The sequence below is a fragment of the Gracilinanus agilis genome, chromosome X, assembly GCF_016433145.1.
Source record: "Gracilinanus agilis isolate LMUSP501 chromosome X, AgileGrace, whole genome shotgun sequence".
In the NCBI taxonomy this organism is placed as follows: domain Eukaryota; kingdom Metazoa; phylum Chordata; class Mammalia; order Didelphimorphia; family Didelphidae; genus Gracilinanus; species Gracilinanus agilis.
Window position 1 is genome coordinate 46147075 of NC_058136.1, and position 20810 is coordinate 46167884.

Consider the following 20810-nt stretch of genomic DNA (forward strand, 5'->3'; position numbering starts at 1 on the left):
GAGGCCATTTTACAACTTTAACATGTCTTATAATGCATCACCATGTACTTATTGTAAATATTGTTCTCGTCAATATTCTCCTCCGCTCTATGATGACTGCTTTTCTGCTCCTCTCCTAATCTTTCCTTTCACTTTCAGAACATTAATATCCATCCTTTCCAAGGCTAATTTCTTCACCTGTACTCCACATCCCATTTCTCCTATGGGGCTCGAAGGGTCAATTATCCCCTCTCACTAGCATTTTCCATTTTTCCTTTTGACTGACTTTCCCCTCCTCTACCTTTCAAATATTCACATTTCTCTCCCTGCCATCATCTTGAAAAAAATCCTTTTCTTCAGACTGTTTCTCTTTTTTCCCTGCCCTGACAAACATTTTGGACAAATGACTACCTCTATTGCTCACAAGTGAGAAGGGAAGAGAACATCCTCTCACTAAGCTTTTACTTTGCGCCCCAGATTGGCTTAAGTGCTTCACTTCTAAGAATTTTAGATTAATTTTACAAGAAGTTCATTTTCCAACATATCAGGGTGGATTTTATCCTTCCAAACCTTAAGGGTTGCTCAGGTTTCAGCCAACAGTTAAACATCATTGGACAACTATTAACTAAAATCTGATCGTGATAAAGAAATAAAGCTTCACTCCAGGTAATGTCCTTTTCCATTTAAACAGGAGGTAAAAATGATTAATTGGTGACTGTCCAATACTTCAAAATGTCAAGTTCTGTGTAAATGCTAAATAATGCTGATGGCTTTTCTGCCCTCCTGAGGCCAAACTCCCAATAAAGTCCAAATTTCAATGGAAATTCCTTGCTAGTCATCTGTAGGAATTTTCTATCAAAGCATGGACCAAACTGAAAGGGCTGAGTAGCTCCATGGCAGTCTTTCAGGCCTATCTTTTCTTTTCTTATCTCTTTTCTATTTCAAATCTATATACTCATTTTATCTTATCTTTTCTTTTTTTAACCCCTCATCTTCCATCTTAGAATCAATACTAAATATTGGTTCCAAGGCAGAAAAGCAGTAAGGGCTGGGCAATGAAAGTTAAGTGACTTGCCCAGGGTCACACAGCTGGGAAGTGTCTGAGGCCACATTTGAACCTTGGACCTCCAGTCTCTAGGCCTTGGATCTCAATCCACTGAGCCATCCAGCTGGATATGGCTCATTTTAGTTTTTCTTTTTATTAGGAAGACTTATATATTTGCTTTTGACAAAAGTGCTAAGAACTAAAAGCTTTAAAATCTACTTTATGAACTCTGTCCCTTGTAGATAGGAGAATAAGAGTTTCTAAAATTTCAAGGCAAATCTACCATGCTATGGTCCATACATTAACTATATTTGATGTTCCCTGGTTTTCAATATCTGTTCCTGTGCTCACCAAATTGATAATTGTAATTTTTACTCTGATAGGGAAAAATATGACTTTGAACAGGAAAGCCTTTGTATGATAGTATTTATATGAACATACATTACACCAAACAGCCAGAAAATTCTATTATTATTTGAAAGCATCATACCAGAGGATTTGTGCTCAGTCAAAAGTGCGCAAAAGCATTTCATGATCTTAATCTCTTGATATAGTCAACAAATGGTTATGCTTAGCCTTGATACTTGCTCAAATTGAATACATCACATGTATATAAAATACAGAAGGGCATGAGACCCAGGGAAATCATTTTAACACTCGATAGAAAGTTACTGGAAAAGATATGTAGGAAATTGATATGCATAAATAAGACCATGAGCCCCAAAGATAAATGATCAAAGGAAAAGAAAAATAATCAGAAGAAGAAATTCAAACTATCAATGATTATCTGAGTAAATGCTCTAAAAACAAAAAATTAGCAACATTCAAATTGAAACAACTCAGAGATTTCACTTCATACCCATTAAAATGGCAAAGATAGTAAAAGCTAAAGTAAGAGAATGCTACATGGGATTTGCAAAGAAAGGTATGTTAATATTTTGTTACTAGAGATGCAAATTGATACAACGGTTCTGGAAAATAGTTTTCAATTATGTGAGAAAAGTTGTCCATCTGTTCACATCTTCCAACTTACAGATCCCATTTCTAAGCATAAACCCTGTGAAGGTCAAGGTCAGAAAGGCCCTATATATTCATAGCAACACTTTCAATAGTAACAAAAAAGTAGAAACAAAATGGATGCTCATGGATGGGAGAATAGTAGAGTGGTATAATGTAAATTACATTAATGTAAAAAATTACATAAATGTAATGAATACTATTTAGCTCTAAAAGAAATGAAAAATATGAGAATCTCAGAGAAAACCTATAAACTGATGCAGTGATAGCAAGGATAACAGTATGTCCAATGGCTACAAAACTCACAACAAAAACCAACTCCCTAGAAGGCAGCTCACTCAACTCAAACGTAATGACCAATCTTACTTTGGGAGAACAGATGAAACACTCCTTTTCAGAGAGAAGTATGGAAATTATTGGTATAGAATGATGCAGACACTTTTAGGTGTACCTGTTCTATTAGTTTTGCTTATTTTTTCCTTTGTTACAAAGGAGGGGGGCAGTGATATGGGTGGGATATAACAGAAAACGAGGTATAGAAAACAAAGGCATAAAAATGATGAAGACAAAATGAGTAAAAAAAAAGGATTATTTAGGAAGAAGTGATATGTCGACATTCTCCACTTTGAAATATACTGAGACATATTTACTTATTTGGGTGGTATAAGACTACATAAATTGTAGGAGGTGAACATTAGATTCAACTGTGGCCTAACACAGTTAGACAAAATCAAACAATCTTTACAAAGCAATTCAGGAAACATTGATGAAGTTGTTGGGCAATCACCAAAACGGGAAGTTCAAGCTAAGTCGTTAGATCTGTTAGACCTCTAAGGCCTACCTAATCCTACTTAAGGTCCAAGCAAGGGCATCCAGGTTATTTTGGTACTGGGAAGTTAAGAAATCTGATGGTGGAGGGTCTATCGGGCAAGATTCATCTCTGAGCTCATCTTGGAGTTCTCAACAGTCAAGATTAGGAGTGGTCCAAAATGGAAAGGTAGCCATTACCAGGAATGTCAAATAGGAAATAGCGAAGATAAAGCAAAAATTACCTGAAGAAATAATGAAAGGAAAGAGCTGCTTAAGGACAAGATAGGTAATATAGAGGGGAAAGAAGCTAGATGATGTAATGAATTCCCTGGCCTTTAGATTTCTAATGAATTTGATCACACTCATATGTCCTAATTTCCCTTCAACATACCATACAAAAGCACTTAGCATGGAAACAAAACAGCAAAGAATGGCTCTTAAAGGACACTAACTGATTTTTTCATTAATATACAAATACTAAGAAGAGTACTTAGAAAGAAATCATTTACACATTTCAATCTCTAAGAATAAAAGAAATTATGATGTGTCTACATTTTTTCTTTCTAGCCTCATTTTCACCATACTGAATGAGTTATGAGAGATTTCATGAGTGAGTAAGAGTATGAGTTTCTGCTCTGAAAATGGCAGTCATTTCTTTGGGGGAAAAATATCTTGCCTACTTTTGAGAGATCCTTGGGCATTGCAGTTCCAACTCCATTAGCATTACAAGTCACTTATCAGATGTTGAAAACTTATATTCCTGCACCTATTATGGGGCTAAGGACAATGCCCTAACCCCCTCTTTGTTTTTACAAAGTTGTACCACAATATCCTACATTAACACAGGAAGGGCCACACTGCCATCTACAGACAGGATTACCCCTAATAGAATCATTCATCATAAAATTTTCCCAGAGTTAATTCTAATTCTCCATGTCTAACATCAGTCTACCAGAATCCACAGAGCGCAACACTTGGATGAGAGCTTTTAATCTTTTCAGAGTAGACAATTTCATAGCACTTTGGTTAAAGTAAAAATAGCTTTTAGAAAGTAAAGGAAAATACCAAATTCGTCTAGGAACTTGGGCTTACCTGTCGGGGATGAATGGTGGCAGTAGTCTTGATGGTTCCCTGGCAGCTACAGTCAGAAATGCTGTATGGATCTGAGCTGCTGGAGGAACATTTGGAAAGAGAGTCACAGCCCATCACGAAAGTATTGTCCAGAGGCAGCTCCTGGATCACATGGTGCTTTGAATGCACAGGGGTCTCAGGCTCAATGTGGAAGGTTGGCTGAGGAGATGTAGCCTTGTAGTGTTGGGCCAAATCAGGACCATCAGGCTTAAAAGTAGAAGAATTGGTACCCCAATTGTACCTCTCCATGGTTGCTTCTTCAATGTCCACAGCAACATCTATGGAGGTAGTGACCTCCTCCTCATTCTCGGCATCATCAGTCCTAGGTTCGGCAAGGGAGACGAGGTTAACGATGACGCTGTTAGCGCCACCAATATCAGTGGTGGTCAGTGTTATTGTCTCACTGTTAGCTGGATTTGGAGTAACCCATTCTGAATTCTGCTTTCTCCCTTTGAAGCCTGGAAAATGGCGGCAACGTAAAATAGCAGCGATAACAATGGTCAAGACAGCAGTCATTGAACCAGAAATGATGGCAATGATGTACTTGATATAGTCACTGTTTATGGTGTTCACGACATCAGTCTTCTCTACCTCCCGGTTTCTTGATTTTCCCAGAGCTCGGCGAAGTAGTTCGTCAACGAAAGAAGAATTGTGAAGAGAGTCATTTACGAATAGATTTACAAGTATCTTGCTATTCATTGAGTCAGGTTGTCCTAAGTCCCTAGCTTTGATCAACAGCTTGTGTAGACCTGTGTCTGCAGGAACGAATTTTGATTTCAGGGTTATGTTCCCTGATGATCCTTCCATTTCAAATAATTTCTTCTTGTTTCCATCTTCAATTTGGTAACGAATTTCGGCATTCATGCCGGTGTCCTCATCGATAGCCATCACTACATACAGAAGTGTGCCAATTTCAGTAGCTAGTGGAATAAACTCGAAAGTGTAGTTTGAAGGAGGAAGAATGAAAACTGGTTTGTTGTCATTAATGTCAACCACATTTATGGTCACCTTGGCAGATGAAGAGCGTGGCACTCTACCGCCATCTGTGGCTACGACTACGAAAGTATAAGACTCTTGTTTCTCTCTGTCAAAAGAGATATTGGGTCGGATGACTCCATTTACTGCATCAATGATAAAACTACCATTGTTATTTAGAATGGTGAGAGTGATGACTCCATTATCTCCAGCGTCAGGATCGGTTATAGTGATGAGTCCCACTGTGCCATGCTTGGGCAGGTTTTCTGGGACGTAGAAGTTGTACTCGCTATGGGTGAAAGTGGGGCTGTTGTCATTCTGATCAAGAACTGTCACAGTCACTGTAGCATTGCTCTGCAAGTGAGGCTCCCCATTGTCCCTTGCAGTGACTGTGAAGGTGTATTTGTCTTTTGTTTCTCTATCAAGTTGTTCCACTGCTGTCAGAATGCCTGTACGATTATCCAGGCTGAAAGGGGAGGGGCCCTCACTAGCTATCAGGTAAGTGATTTCTCCATTCTTCCCACTGTCTCTATCTGTTGCACTAATTTTTGTCAGCTGAGCACCAGGAGCATTGTTCTCTGGGACAGAAACCCCAAAGGTTGGCTGGGTGAAAATAGGTGCATTATCATTTTCATCTTTGATTTTGATCACGACTGAAGTACTATAATTCAAAGGAGGTTTGCCAGCATCAGAAGCCAACAATTTTATCTCATATTCTTTTGAAGTCTCATAGTCTAGGAAAGAGGAAGTCTCCATCAGGAATTGATTGTCAAAAACTGGCCTTAATCTGAAAGGGACATCATTTGTTGTGAAACATGTCACTCTTCCATTACGGTCAGCATCTTTATCTATCAGTGTAACGAGGGCAATTTTGGTATTGAGTGCAGCATTTTCTGACAAAACCACCGTCCCATTGGTGGTATCGATAATATATCTGACGTCAATTAGCGGGAGGTTGTCGTTTACATCTGTGACATTTACTATCACCATGGCCCTAGCTGGCATTGGCCCGCCATCAGTGGCTACAATCATTAACTTGTGTAGAGGTGCTTGCTCCCTATCCAGGGGCTCCTTGATAGTAATAAGTCCTGTAGTATTATTGAGGCTAAAAAGTTTCCGAGCAACATTGCTCATAAGATTGCTAAAGAAGTATTGAATCCGTGCATTTGCACCCACGTCGGCATCTGTGGCATGTAGTTGATATACCGAAGAGCCAACAGGGGCATTTTCAGGTATAGTGACTTCAATTTCTGTCTCCTTAAAGATTGGACGGTTGTCATTCATGTCAATCACAGATACTTGAAGAATGGCTGTACTGGACCTTGGAGGTGAGCCGCCATCTTCGACTTTTAGTTTCATCACATATGTATCTCTTTCTTCTCGATCTAGCATCTTTTGGACTATTAATTGGGGCCATTTTTCTCCCTCAGGTGTTTCGATGACATCGAGCCCAAATATATCTAGACCCTAGAAGATTGTAAAGACATGAACATTTTTAATGTACAATCATGCTTTAAGAAGTCCAATATCTCTAGTCCAGGCCTAGAGACGGGAGGTCCTAGGTTCAAATCTGGCCTCAGACACTTCCTAGCTGTGTGACCCTGGGCAAGTCACTTGACCCCCCATTGCCTAGCCCTTACTGCTCTTCTGCCTTGGAGCCAATACACAGTATTGACTTTAAGATGGAAGGTGAGGGTTTAAAAAAGAAAAAAGAAGTCCAATATAATTTCACTAAACAAATACTCAAGGCAACACGACATAACAGAAAGAATACAACCCTTGTATTTAGGCGATCTGGATTCTAGTCTATCCTGCTAGCTTCTAATGAGCACTTAGCCTCTTTAAACCTTGGTTTCCCTCATCTGTAAAATGAAGGAATGATTTAAAGCCATACTCTCCAAGTCAAACTACTAAATATTAGCAAAATACCTAGTCTTTATTGCAAATACCAAGATGGCTCTCTAGTAACAGGAAATGGGAACCAAGGCAAAGGAGAGAGCCAGGATAGGAATAGTAAGATGTATGGTAGAGTAAGAGGAATCATTAACTTTAAAGATTTTTTTTCTTTATTTAGGACTTCTCTTTTGAGGACTGTTTTTTATTCCTGAACCAATAACTAGATGATACAATGCTAAAGGTCTAGGATTCTAAATGTGTGTATGTATAAAACATATATGTATAATATATATATGTGTGTATTATATAATGACTATGAGAAAGCAAAAAGTGTACTGTATTAACAGGATTATCACAAATTTCATTTCATGCGATGAATCAAGTAATCAAAAAGGAATTATAGCCAATCAATTTAATTAAAATGTTAAAAGTTCTATCATTATTCTTGGCTCTCTGTGATATCATTACCATTAAAAATGTCACACAAATGCATAAGCATTTTGTTGCATGCCAACAAATATGTTTAATTAAAATATTTTGTTGGTTACTTTATCAATCAGCATATATTCTTCAAAACCTACTATATGAAAGACACTATACTAGGCAAAAATTTCAAGACAATTCCCATAAACCCTCATAGCACTTCCTGTTTCTTATAGACTTTTATCCTTTTTATATATGTGTTTATATTTCCATCTTCCTTTTCTTAGTACATTGAAAGGACCTAGAAGATAGGGACTGTGTCATTATTATCTTTAGTTTCTAGCCTAGGGTCTCAAATATAGTAGATACTCAATAAATGTTTACTTAATTGAACTGGTAGAATACCATAATTTGGGATCCTTTTTGCATCCTTAGAATCAATCTTGTACCATCACAGAATTTTTGAGGTAGAGGGGACCTTCGAAGTCACCTAGTCCAAACTTCTCATTTTACACTTAAGGAAAGATGCGGTGACTTGCTCAAGTATAAATGATTAGTTAGCGGCAGGATCAGAACCAGGAGCAGGTCTGTTTCAAAAATCTTCCACAAAATAATAGAACACACATCTGGCAGGACAGATCATTTAAATATAAAATCTTTAATGTCAGATAATGTATCCACCGAAACAGAAGATCATACAATCTGGATAAAATAGATAAGATTTCTCTACCACCTCTTTCTATCCTAAACAATCCTTTTTTTGCTTTGTTTGTTTTAGTCAGGGTCTCTGATTTAATTGGTATAAAGAGTTGCTAGAAGGAAACTTCCCTCACAGCAATTATTCCATAGTTTATCATTTTGGAGAATCGAGTAAGACTACAGTTTACAATCTTAGAAAATTGACTAAGGTACTGGGAGATGAAGTGATTCCCAAACTTTTCTGGACTGCTGCCCCCTTTCCAGAAAAAAATATTCCTTAGTCCCCTGAAAATTAATTTTTTTAAATTTTAATAGCAATGAATAGGAAAGATAAATGCACCAGTGGCCATCACCGCCTTCCCTGGATCACTGCAGCACCCACCAGGGGGTGGTATCACCCACTTTGGGAATCACTGACCTAGAGCATGTCAACCATTATGAGGCAGGCATGGAGCTTGAACCCAAGTTGTTCTGACTCACAGGCTGGCTCTATTCATTATGCCATGCTGCCCAAATGATAACATCGAGGATATGAAATGACTATAGAGGACACTGTCTTAGGGATGGACGATGTGAAATTTAATGAGCAAAGGGCTTAGAATAGACCCACGAATCCTAAAAAGGAGTTCTGAAAAGCCAAATGGGAGTATATGGCTTGGGTCAGCAAATATTTTTCCTCAGTGCCTACCAGGTCACAGTTAGAAAGGTAAAAAAAAAATGTAAGGGTCAGCTATTTACAGGAGCCCAATTTTGACTTAGAAGAGAAAAGATGGGTCAAGTAGGGGATGAAAACAGAACATTGCAGAGGGACTTGGAGATATTTATTAAATGAGTGATTTATTATCCTGGAATTTTTTTAAGTCTCCAGTACTCCATTTTTTTTTGTAATAGTAAAGAAGTGCTGACATGCAACAAAAAATAAGATATCGATCTGTAAGTTGTGGGCTGGCACTATAGATAGAATTCACGTATGGTTGGTTCATCATATTGCTATGCTAGGATTTCATCCAAGATGGAAATTTAAATGGAGATGTTGGTTCTTTAGGAAGGATTAGAATGGCTAACTGCATTCAGATTATATTCTCTATTCTATTATTCATGTTTTTCAATGCACCTGCCTTGCTATATACTTGGGCCTCTGGGGGCATTAACACACATTTCTGAATACATGATGGAACTCAATTGTGTTTAAAACACTGGATCAAATGGAGGCTCATATATGCCTCCATGAAAGTACTTCATATCGATGATGAAACTGAAGATGATGCTTGTCAAGCATAAAATACTCTGCTTTCCTTTCTTTTAAGAAATCTGCATATGAGCTGACAGATGTGTATTGGTTATAATGGCATCATCTTACAAACGAAAACCAGTACTCTATACAGACTCTTAATTCATGTAAACTCATATCCAATTAGTGTAACTTTAAATGCAATAAACGGCAGGAGATACGTTTTTCCTCTATAGGATGCCTGGAAATCTGCCTTGGGAGCGTTCCTACTATCTAGCAAATGAAAAATTTATCAAACAAATATATTGTATTGAAAATGGAATTTTCAGAATTAGTTCTATGGAAAGTCTGATCAACAAAACTCTGAATAATATTATAGTTGCCATTTTAAGTGATCAGAATTTTGGGGTTTATGCCTTCTTGATAAAACTCTATGAACTGTGTTGTTTAGTCATTTTCAGTTGTGTGTGACTGTGACCCCTTTGGGGGTTTCCTTGGCAAAGATACTGTAGTCGTTTGCACAATTCCTTCTTCAGCTCATTTTATAAAAGAGGAAACTGAGGTAAGCAGGGTAACTTGCCCAGGGACCCACAGCTAGTAAGTGTCTGAGGCCAGATTAGAACTCAGATCTTCTTGACTCTAGACTTGGCACCGGTGCCCTATTCTTCCCTACTAAGACTTATATGATAGAATCAAATTAACACAAAATACAACACAAACAAACACGAATAGTACACAAAATATAAAGTCCCAAACCCAGGCTTTTTAAGATGAAAGGAACCTCAGAGGTCATCTGAGAAATCCTATAGTTTGATAGGGATCTCTTCTACCGGGTATCAGATAAATGATCATCTATATTTCACCTAAAGATTTCCAGTGAAGGGAAACCCATTGCCTTTACTTTGGCATAGATTCTGTTAGAAAGTTTTTCTTTATCATGGGGAGCCTAAATCTGCCTCTCTGAAAATTCCTTTCATCATTGCTTCCATTTCTGACCTCTGAGGCAAAGCCTAGGTTAGGTTTGGAAAGGTTAGGTTTGGAAAGATTTCCTAAAAATCGAATTCAGCAAAGACAGTATTATAGATCTCCTTTTACTGCTATTGATTATCCCAGCATACTTCATGTTTGTTTTTTAATCAGAAGAGTCGTTAAATTTTTATTAATCATCTTTTTTTTTTGAGAAAACCACAAACTCTTCTGAATCTGATAATCAGAGATAGAGATGAAGTTACGTGTTTCGGTGGAATGGGGGTGGGATGGGACAAAATGTTGATAGAACATTGGTAGAAATCCTACCTCTAAGTATTTCGTGGTGTTGGGGCCCACGTTGAAGCCAGGAACCAAGCTCTGTAAATGCAATACATAGAAGGTGATCAATTCACAAGTGACAAGATATGCTCATAGCATCAGCTCTAACTTCAATTTCTTTTCTTTAAAATCCTCTTAAGTATTACATTTCATTTTATTTAGTCACACCTTAGGTTGCTAAATTTCTTCTAAATCTACATTTTAAAATACTTTGGGGCTGTCAAGTAAATACAAAGTTAACCTTTTTTAAGTGTGCAAAATCCATCTATAAAATAAGGACACTATTAAAGAGCTAATCAACTATGAACTGTCAAAAATATTCATAAAGTGCTTAGCAGTCTTATAAGGTTATCCTGATATTGAGACCACTTTGAATCAATTTTTAGTGAAGATATCACTGATCTGATAATCATGGTCAGCTAAGTTTGGAGGAGACAGATCACTGACCTAGACAAAAAAGTCTAGATAGAAATGGAAGTTCTGAAACCAGTTACCTATACTAACCAATCAGAATATAAACTGTCGGGCAGAGAATCTATCTTCTCCTCTGCCCTCTGCTCTCCAGCTACTTTGCCTCCCAACCTAGAGACCATGTTATGTGAGATTTAACCCTTTTGATTCTATAACTTGCCATTGGCTCCAAAGTCCCAATTAGTAAATTTTTCATGGGTGGACCACCACATCAGGCTGGCTTTCTTAGCTAGTTTTATTTCACTTCTCCGCCATATTTTCAAGCTGTTTCTAGACACAGCCTGACAACTTGCTGTGCAAGTACTATAACCTCTGCTTTCTTAGCAGTCCCAGGTACTTAAGACCTGGAAAATAAAGTACCCATCATCAATGTCATTGGTACTTTCAAGAACTTTGACATTAGGAAGGGATAATAGTTTTATCAATGGGAAACTTTATATCTACCTTGCCATGAAACACTGTTATAGGCTTTATTTCTTCCTGTTAGAACATAGACTCCTTGAAAGCAGAGATTATTTGGCTTCTCTGCTTTTATTACCAGAACTTAGCATAGCATTGGATACATCATAAGAGTTTAAAAATATTTTTTATCCTTTTGTTCAAAAAGTCAATGACACATGTTAAAACCAGTGGAAATGTGCATCGGCCATGGGTGGGGGGAGTGCGGGGGATGAAGGGGAAAGTAGGAGCATGAATCATGTAACCATGTTAAAAACAAATATTAATAAATCTTTAAAAAAATTAAAAAAGTCAAATTGAAATGTCATAGGAATATTGGCCTAGTTTTCTTCTGGTTGATATTATTGCCATCTTGCAGTTCTATTTAATGATTCTAAAAATGTTCAGGTGTTTTAATTCAATTGATTTCAATTCAATAAATATTTAAGAGCCTACTGTGTGGCAGAAAGTTAGAATTACTTTCTATGCTGGAAACTTTCAATATTTCATGTTCCAAAGAAGCTCAACATTGTGTGAAACAAATTCTTCTAATAAAAAAATCTCTGTGTGTGCTAGAATTGTTAAGATTGTGAATTTCACTACTGCAATAAAGAGACAGATTCTGAGTTTGCCATCCCACCATGTCTACACTGGAGTTTCCTACATCATAAAGACAAAGGTAGTTGAATGAAGCTTTCCCCATGAAAGCACACAAGTATGCTATTTTCCTGTCTATGACTGACAAAGTCAACCTGAAGTATGTTCTACTTAGCACTGAGAAATTGCAGATCTTAAAAAAGCTAGTGTGTATCTAATTATGTATATGAGCATGTGTAAGGAAATTGTGGCCCATGATCACCCATTCTACAGATCTTCACCTTCTGTGCCTCAAAGTCCCACATTATTAGTAACTTTCTCATTCCTAAAGAAGAAATAATAATAGCACCTACTTTATGGGGGTAGTTATGATGGTCAAAGGAAATAATATTTGCAAAAGACTTTTCAGGCCTTAAAGCATTATATTAACATGACTATTTTTATTCCTATACTGGAAAAGAGAGCAATAGGAGGACAACATATAGTGAAAATGTCAGTATATCAAGAACCTGTGATTTAAGTGTAGGAAACTTCTCTGTCTATGTAGATGTCAACCTGTCTCCAACTTAGTCTTGGGGATTTTTTTGAGCTGTCTGTGCATTTCTCATTTAAACCTTGCATGTGCCCCATGAGGGACATCCTAGAGGTATCACTAGCATGGTTTTACAGATGAGAAAGACGAGGTTTAGGGATGTGGAACGACTTGTCCATGGATAGCCGGTGAATAGGTGTCAGAGACAAGAGATGAACCCAGATCTTCCAGATTCCAAACTCAGTACTCAAACCTCTTTGCCATATGGCATCACTACGCTATCTCGACAAATAGTCATTTAGTGCAAAAATTGCATTTTCTTCAGTTTTGAAAGGTCAGATTCTATCCACTAATTTATTTATTTATTGATCTATTTATTTGCTTACTAATTAATTAATTGATTGATTCATCCATGCATTCATTCATCCATGCATTCATTCATGTATTAATTAGTTAATTAATTGATTGATTGATTTTTGAACTCTTACCTTCCATCTTGGAGTCAATGCTGTGTATTGACTCCAAGGCAGAAGAGTGGTAAGGGTAGGCAATGGAAGTCAAGTGACTTGCCCAGGGTCACACAGCTGGGAAGTGTCTGAGGTCAGATTTGAACCTAGGACCTCTTGTCTCTAGGCTTGGCTCTCAGTCCACCGAGCTACCCAGCTGCCCCCTTATATTCACTAATTTAAAAAAGTCACCATTCTTTTATAACAAATCCCCAAACTTTTAAAAAGTTAGTTAGAATATAATTTAGTTAATTTTACAGAATTAAAATACTAGTAAGCAACTATACTCATATGCACTCTGCAAACAAATAACCCCTTTTGAACTACCATCAACTATAGACATTTAATATATAGCCATATCAAAATGACACGATCTTCCAAAGAATGGCTGAAGTTACCTATGGGATTACTATTGTCATCTAAAAACATGGAGCTATAATAAAAGACATATTTACATCTTGACTCATCAAGGATATACACATATCCCTGGTCTTGGATGTGTAGAGTTAGGTGGACATAGAGCTACTAGCTAGACTTCCTGACCCAAAAGAATTTCCTCTTTGCCAAGATATCTGATTCCGACTCATTCACTCATTTTGGTTAAACATGAAATTTAATTAAAATGAAGAGAAGGTGGATGACACATTCAACTTTTACTGGCCATGAAGAAAGGCTTAAGCTTGAAATTGCCTGTCAGATCATGAGCTCTGGGACAAAAAGGGAACCAGGCATGGAGCAAGTGAGTTATGATGGGGTCGAAGTAGGGGGTCCATAAAGGAAGGGCAGTCTCAGAGTTCAGAGTAGGACTCAGTGCTGAATGAGGGCACTAAGGGAAGAGAAAGAGATATGAACTAGCAAAAATAAGGATAAACTACTTCCTAGCCCTGCCTACACAGCAGTTATGATGCTGTCTGCCACAAAGTTGCTTGCCTTACTTTCTCTTACTGAGAAATCAAGATTTTATTTAAAAGAACCACAGACACTGCTAGAGACAATAGAATACATTCAGCTAAGGAAAACAGAGGATAGGAGGAAAAAACTCTTCTCAATGGAAATATGGAGAATACTATGGCAAATCCAAGTTCATTATACCCAGGAGGCAAATATTAAAAAAAAAACAACCACAAAAAACAAGAGACACTAAATGCTCTTAAATAGAACAACTCATATATAGCTAAAGTTCAGATCATACTCTCCAAAAACACATTTACTCCCATAGAAATCAAAGGAAAGGCCTTGGGAATAATCTAATCCAACCCCTCTCATTCTCCAGACAAGACAACCGCAGCCCAGAGAGGTTAAACTATCATTAATATTTTTCATGGTTTTATTATATCTGTGTTACTCATAGTTTTTAGATAAATCTTGAAATGTGCCTCATGCCTTACATCTGAAAGAAAACAATCTGTTTTTAAATCCATGAACTATATGCTCACTATCTCTTAACACATATCATGTCAAGTGGCTTGAGCTTGAAAAATAGGATTTTGAAATGTTGAAATATAAGAGATGAATTAATTATCAGTGCCAAACCCAGGCAATTTCTTCTTTGCTCCAGAGAATGATGAATCTTAAGGAAATATACCAACTAACGGAAGATTCTTCTATTGATCTTTTGTAACCTGAGACAAATCTTTAAAAAATATTTTCCTTTAATAAAAAGGGATATGAAATACAAAGCCGGAGTAGATAGCACAACTACAGCAAGACAATCACAGATTTCCAAGTAACTTACTATTTTAACCACATATAAATTCTTTGAGAGATTGGGATAAATACTGCCTATAGGGCAAAACCAAAAAAAGCTATAGAAGAAAAACATTTTGAAAAGAGGTCCTGGTAAAGTTTTTTGAATATTAAAATTGTGGGGAGAATCCAAGAGAAGTGAATATAATGAATTAAAAATGGCTACCCAAGACTAATTCTAACTGAAGCTCTTAGTCATAAGTTGAAGGTAGTCAAATTCAGGACTCACTCCACCAAGTGGTCCACATCAGGATAGCCAGAGGGATGAAGTCAAACAGCTTTATATAACTCACTCCCTTGTCTAGGTAGGCATTGTGGAAGAGGAAGAAAAAAATGAGGTCTACTAAAATCTATGCTTCAAGCATCAGTGAAAAATACAGCCTGTAAGCTCTTATTAGAACATACAGTGGCTGACTGGGTGATCAAGCCAGTGTGCTGGTCTCAGTAGCCAAAGTGCTCATGGGAAATATCTCCAATGAGAAGTACCTGGTTTACACACTCTCTTCAGACTACCCGGTATTTCACCTAAATTTAATTCATCCATCAATGTGAGTGGAAGGTACAGTGGTGTGGCTTTTAACTGACGGTGACTGACATCACTATAAAGATGAATTCTTGTAGGTGTAAAATAGCATTTGACCTATTTAATATTCAGTTTTGACTTTTTTTTTTAATATGAAAGACCAAAGAGAGGGGTTTGATTATTGCTGGGGCTTATTTTGTTTGTTTGTTTTAATATCAAATTGGTATAGGCATGGGGACATTCCCTAGTTCTTATTTTTCTAGAACACCTTTCAAAATGATTATTTTAAACTTATTTTGCAGAACAACTACGTTTCCAGTTAGATATGTCATAAAATAAAGTGTTAATCCCTAACAACACTTTCCAACCTAATGTAAGTCTTGGTTTTCTGGGGCAATTCTGACAAATATTAACTTGTCTGTGTGGACAGCATATTTGCTAATTAAAATAAATCAATAAATGAAGGAGCCCACGCCCTTCACTCAAGGATGTTCATGTGCTTAAAAAGGAATTCAAGTTCAGAAAGAATGTTAAAGAGGAATATGTTCACCATCAAAACCCCAAGAACTCCATCTGTACAGATTCCACGAGCTACTGTCTGTGTTTATGAATTCTGACAGTTGAAATGCATGGATCTCATTCCAGCAAAGGGTCAGGAAAACTTTATGGAATGTGAAATAATTCCTTTTAACGCAAGAGGCTTTTTATTTTTATTTGTGAATGATATTTCTGTCCAAATTTGCAAATGAGCTTTGGAGTTGTAAACCTGGGGCAAAAACTACTGAAATAGGCAAGATGGTCTTCTGAGACCTTTGTACTTTGCAGGGATTTGAAGATTCAAGGAAGAGAAAGTTGGGGTTGAATATTGAACCCCCAAGAGGAATATTTCAGATTTTTAGAAAAAAGAAAAAGATATACTTCATCAAATAAAAAAGCTATCTTTTTTCATATATTGTTCTGGGGGAGGAACAGCTGAGCCACCTTACTAAACTTTAACATTTTTGACATATGCATGTGCAAGATACCACTTCAGTGCCGATTGGGAGGTACTAAATAACACAGCACTTTCAGAGCTATAAATCTAGTACTGTTGCCCAGAAGAAGCATATAGTGCCAGTAAGCACTAAAAATAGTTCCAGAGAGATTGGATTCTAAAACTGATTAAATAAAGGCTGTTTACTGTGTGGTTCAGAGAATGCTGGGGAAAGACTAAAAATTTATTTCTCAGCTTTTCCAGTGCTTGATTTATCAAGAACCAGCCCATTTTTTTCATTTTCTGTTTTGCCTAGTATCCCTGACTGATATACATCTGGGCCTATGAAATGAAAGAGAAAATATCCAGATGATAAAATACTTTCCTCTACCTCAATAATATGACTTCTTTAGTAGGCTTCAGTAGAAATAAAGGGGAAAATGATTCTCAATGGAAATATAGAGAACATTCTAACAAATACAGCTTCATTACACTAAGTGCATTATATTACTATAGACACCTCATTTAAGTCCAGAAAGGGAGATAGTAACATTTTGGGGAAATCTCTAACCGAACATGGTAATATGGCTTCCATCCCTATCTTTCAAAAGAAATTGTTCTCTTCAGAGGTACCAATGGTGTCAATTTCCAAATCTGATAGCCTTTTCTCAGTCCTCATCATAGTTGATCTATGCTCCCTTTGATGTCTTTGACCAATTTCTCCCTCCTGGATATTTTCTACTCCCTGGGATTTTTGTGACACTGTTCTTTCTTGATTTTCCTCCCATCTCACTGCTCTTTCCCTGCCTCCTTCACTGACTTGCCATCTGTACCCTTCAACTAGGCCCTTTTCTCTTCTCTCTCAGTTACCTCATTGGTATCCATGGGTTTAATTATAATATATATCGAGTGCCAGTCTACTGAGAACTTTAATCTCCTATCACTGTCTATTGGACTTTTTAATCTGAATGCCCTATAAACACCTCAAGTTGAATGCCACAGAGATTTCTCAAATTCAACATATCTGAAACAGAATTCATCATTTTCCTTCAAAACCCAAACTTTGAAATTTCCCTATTTCTGTCAATGGCACCATCATTCTCCTCATCTCTTAAACTGACAACATTGGATTCATTTTGAACAGAGGTGTACACTTTACTGCCTGAATTCTTGAGTGCTAGTACAATGGTAACAAGATTAAAATGTAATTGGGAAATGTTTAACAAAACAAATTTGATAAAACATAGAAAATATTAATTTGTGATTTTCTAAGTCAATATACTAGCTGGCAGGGATCTCTTTCTATTTGAGTTGGACACCCCTCTTCTTAGACTCCTCACTTTCCCTAATCCTACTTTTACCATTAGTGCCAAATCCTATAATTTTCACCTCTACAATATTGTTCGCCTCTAGTCCCTTTTCTCCAGTCATTTACTACATGAAGTAAAGTCCTCATTCTTATTTGCCTAGATTATTGCAACAGTGCCTCTGGTCCTTCTGTTTCAAGTCTCTCCCCACTCCAATCTATCCCCTACACAGCTGCCAAAAAGATTTTCCTTAACTGTATATGGGACCATGTCATTCCCCTCCTCAGAGGATTATAGAATCATGAATTTAGAGCTAGAAGCAGGTTTGTGCTGGAGCCAGCTCAAACTAGCTCACAAGAGCTTACTTTAAAATTTTTATTACAAGCATTTATGCCTCAGAAATGGTCAAATACTACAAATTAGGACTTGCTTTAAGGTTTTGTTAATTGTTGAAACATAGTAAAGTAAAGGTAAAAAATGTTAATAGTGTAGACGAAAAGCCTACATTTTTTTTCCTTCAGGACAGCTGGTTGATAAAACATTTACCAGCATACTCCTGACTAGAAAGAACCTCAGAGGTCAGTAAGTCTAATGCCTTCATTTACAGATGAGAAAATTTAGGGCCAGAGGGGTTAAGTGACTTTTCCATAGTTATATAGTTAGTAAATATCTAAAATGGAGTTCAAAACCAGTTCCTTCTGACTCCAAGTTTGGTGTACTCTATATACTACACTAATAAATTCCAATGGACTTCTCCTGCCTCTGAAATTAAATATAAAATCCTCTTTTTACTTTTTAAAGCCCTTCATATACTAGGTGGCCCTAGACCGCCTTTTCAACCTCATTGGCCATTATGAGTCCTCTAAAATGAGAATTGGGAATCCAGGCCAAACTGCCCTTCTTTGAGTTCCTCCCATCTCCCATTTCTCTTCTCTTTACCATTATACCAAGAATCTTCTTTGCCTGGAATGCATTCTCGCCTCATCTCTGCCTCACAGAATTTCCTTATTCCTTCAAGGGGCATTCCAGTTATCATCTTCTACATAAAGTCTTTTCTGATTCTCCTATCCTCGATGGCTTATTCCCTCTTTTCTAAACTAACATGGATATATTTGTATTTATTTTTAATATTTATTTAGCATCTCCTTTTAGGCATACTCATCTTCCCATTAAAATGTGAGGTATTTGAGGAAAGAAATGATCTCATTCTTTGCATTTTTATTCCCAGCACTAAGCACAATGCCAAGTACAAAGTGGGTGTTTATTAGTGATTGTTGACTGATCCTTTACTTAGTTAGTAAAATAACCAAGCTAGGTCCCAGAAAAGTTAGGAAATGCACCTTCCTCTCTCCTTTGCAGAATTGGGGAACCAAAGGTTTAGAACACTGCATATACTGTGTGATTCGGCAAATGTGTTGGTTAGTTTTACTGAACTATCTTCCCCCCTCCTCTTTCTTTTATTGCTCCATGTCTAAATGTGATATTAAAATAAAAAATGAAAAAAAGAATTTAAGACTCAGTGAAATGTGATCATTTAAACAGTGTGTATTACCTCTAGTATGTTTGTTGTAGCATGCACAAAGATGATCATTAAACGGAAGAGAAATCAAACTTCATGTAAGCTGACCTGGGCCCTGGTCCTAATATTAGTCCTATTGTGGACTCTTCATACCAATTTCTCCACTTACTTCAATGTTTGTAAGTTTGAAGATTGGATAATATTTACTCCTATCTATCTCTCTGGCATATGATGAGAAATCATGGTTGTTTTGCCACAACACGGTGAAGGCAAGTAGGGATAAAGATTGATTAAGGGATATAATTATGGCCAAGGAGGCGAATAGAGGACAAGGACAAATAAGAAATAAAAAGCATCAGAAGCTATAAAATGTTCAAAGACCCAGAGAAACACCAATGGTGTGAGACCATGAGTAAGTATCACAGAGGGGGAGGTATGGATGAGGAATAATTTTCATGGTTGTGGAGGATGTCTTTATGAAAAATTATATCCACTAAAGCAAGGATTCTTAACCTTTTTTGTTATAGATTCCATTCTGGCTGTTGTCTGGTGAAGCCTATGGACCCCTTCTAAGAATAATGTTCTTAAATACATAAAATAAAATACATAGGATTACAAAGGAAATCAATCATATTGAAATATAGTCATCAAAATAATTTTTTAAAATCCTAATACAAAGGCTCCAGGTTAAGAATCCTTCTGCTAAAATAATGAAGTATGAGTATATGGGGGGGGGGGAGGAAAGCCCTTCAATGCCTTATTGTAATGGAATTGAAATTTTCTAAATCATGTGAGTTAAGCTTAATTTGGTGGCTTCATAGCTTTCAATTGGATTTTTAAAAATTCACTATGAAGAAATACCTAGAAGTGGGAGATTGTCCAATTTCAAATGAGATAACACATTTAAGCCCTTTCTAAACCTTAAATCAATATAAAATTGCTACGATTATTATTAATATGACTATTATTGACTTGCTTTGCATAGCACCTAAAACAGTGCTACCCACAAGCAGGCCCTTACTCATGTTTTTAATGATGTAAAATCAATGAAAAAATTAGTATGATGCCTATGGTCTTTTCTAGTTTTCCTATTGGAATTTTCTTTCTTGAATGTAAATGATGACCACCTAATAGTGTTTCCTTCCTTTTTAGCAAGAGCCAGTTCTGTTGTGTATTCCATCAGAGCAGGAAATGAATTGAGCCTGTCTACAGGTGCAACATTCCCCACAAAAGAATCATATCTCTGATAAAGAGTACAGATTTATTAGTTTGTTTTTTATTTTCTCAAAGGAAACTAGAAGAAATCATTGAATACAAGTAAAAGAACTGAAATGAGGTTGCTGTTAAACTGAGAGCATCTTGAGTGTTCCTTACAGTTTTCATTATTATGCTCTTTGGCACTGATTAATTCTAACAGCTGCCCAGAAGAAATGTCTAACCGATCATTTCATATGAATATACATATTAGTGCATTCATTGTCTACGCTCTCTCATTTCTGGTACCTGCATAAGATAGGAATGTTTTACTATATCAGAAAAGCCCTCTCTCTCTCTCTCTCTCTCTCTCTCTCTCTCTCTCTCTCTCTCTCTCTCTCTCTCTCTCTCTCTCTTTCTCCCTCTCTCTCTCTCTCTCTCTCTCTCTCTCTCTCTCTCTCTCTCTCTCTCTCTCTCTCTCTCTCTCTCC

At 36.9% G+C, this 20810-nt stretch overlaps 1 protein-coding gene across 1 annotated transcript in view; it reads right to left on the reverse strand.

Annotated features, from left to right (window-relative positions):
- The window catches only part of LOC123253664 (protocadherin-11 X-linked-like), a 542326-nt gene that overhangs the window by 488957 nt on the left and 32559 nt on the right, over positions 1–20810 (reverse strand). The window contains 2 exon segments of the mRNA XM_044682822.1: positions 3944–6424; positions 10503–10553. Coding sequence (XP_044538757.1) covers positions 3944–6424; positions 10503–10553 — 2532 coding nt within the window.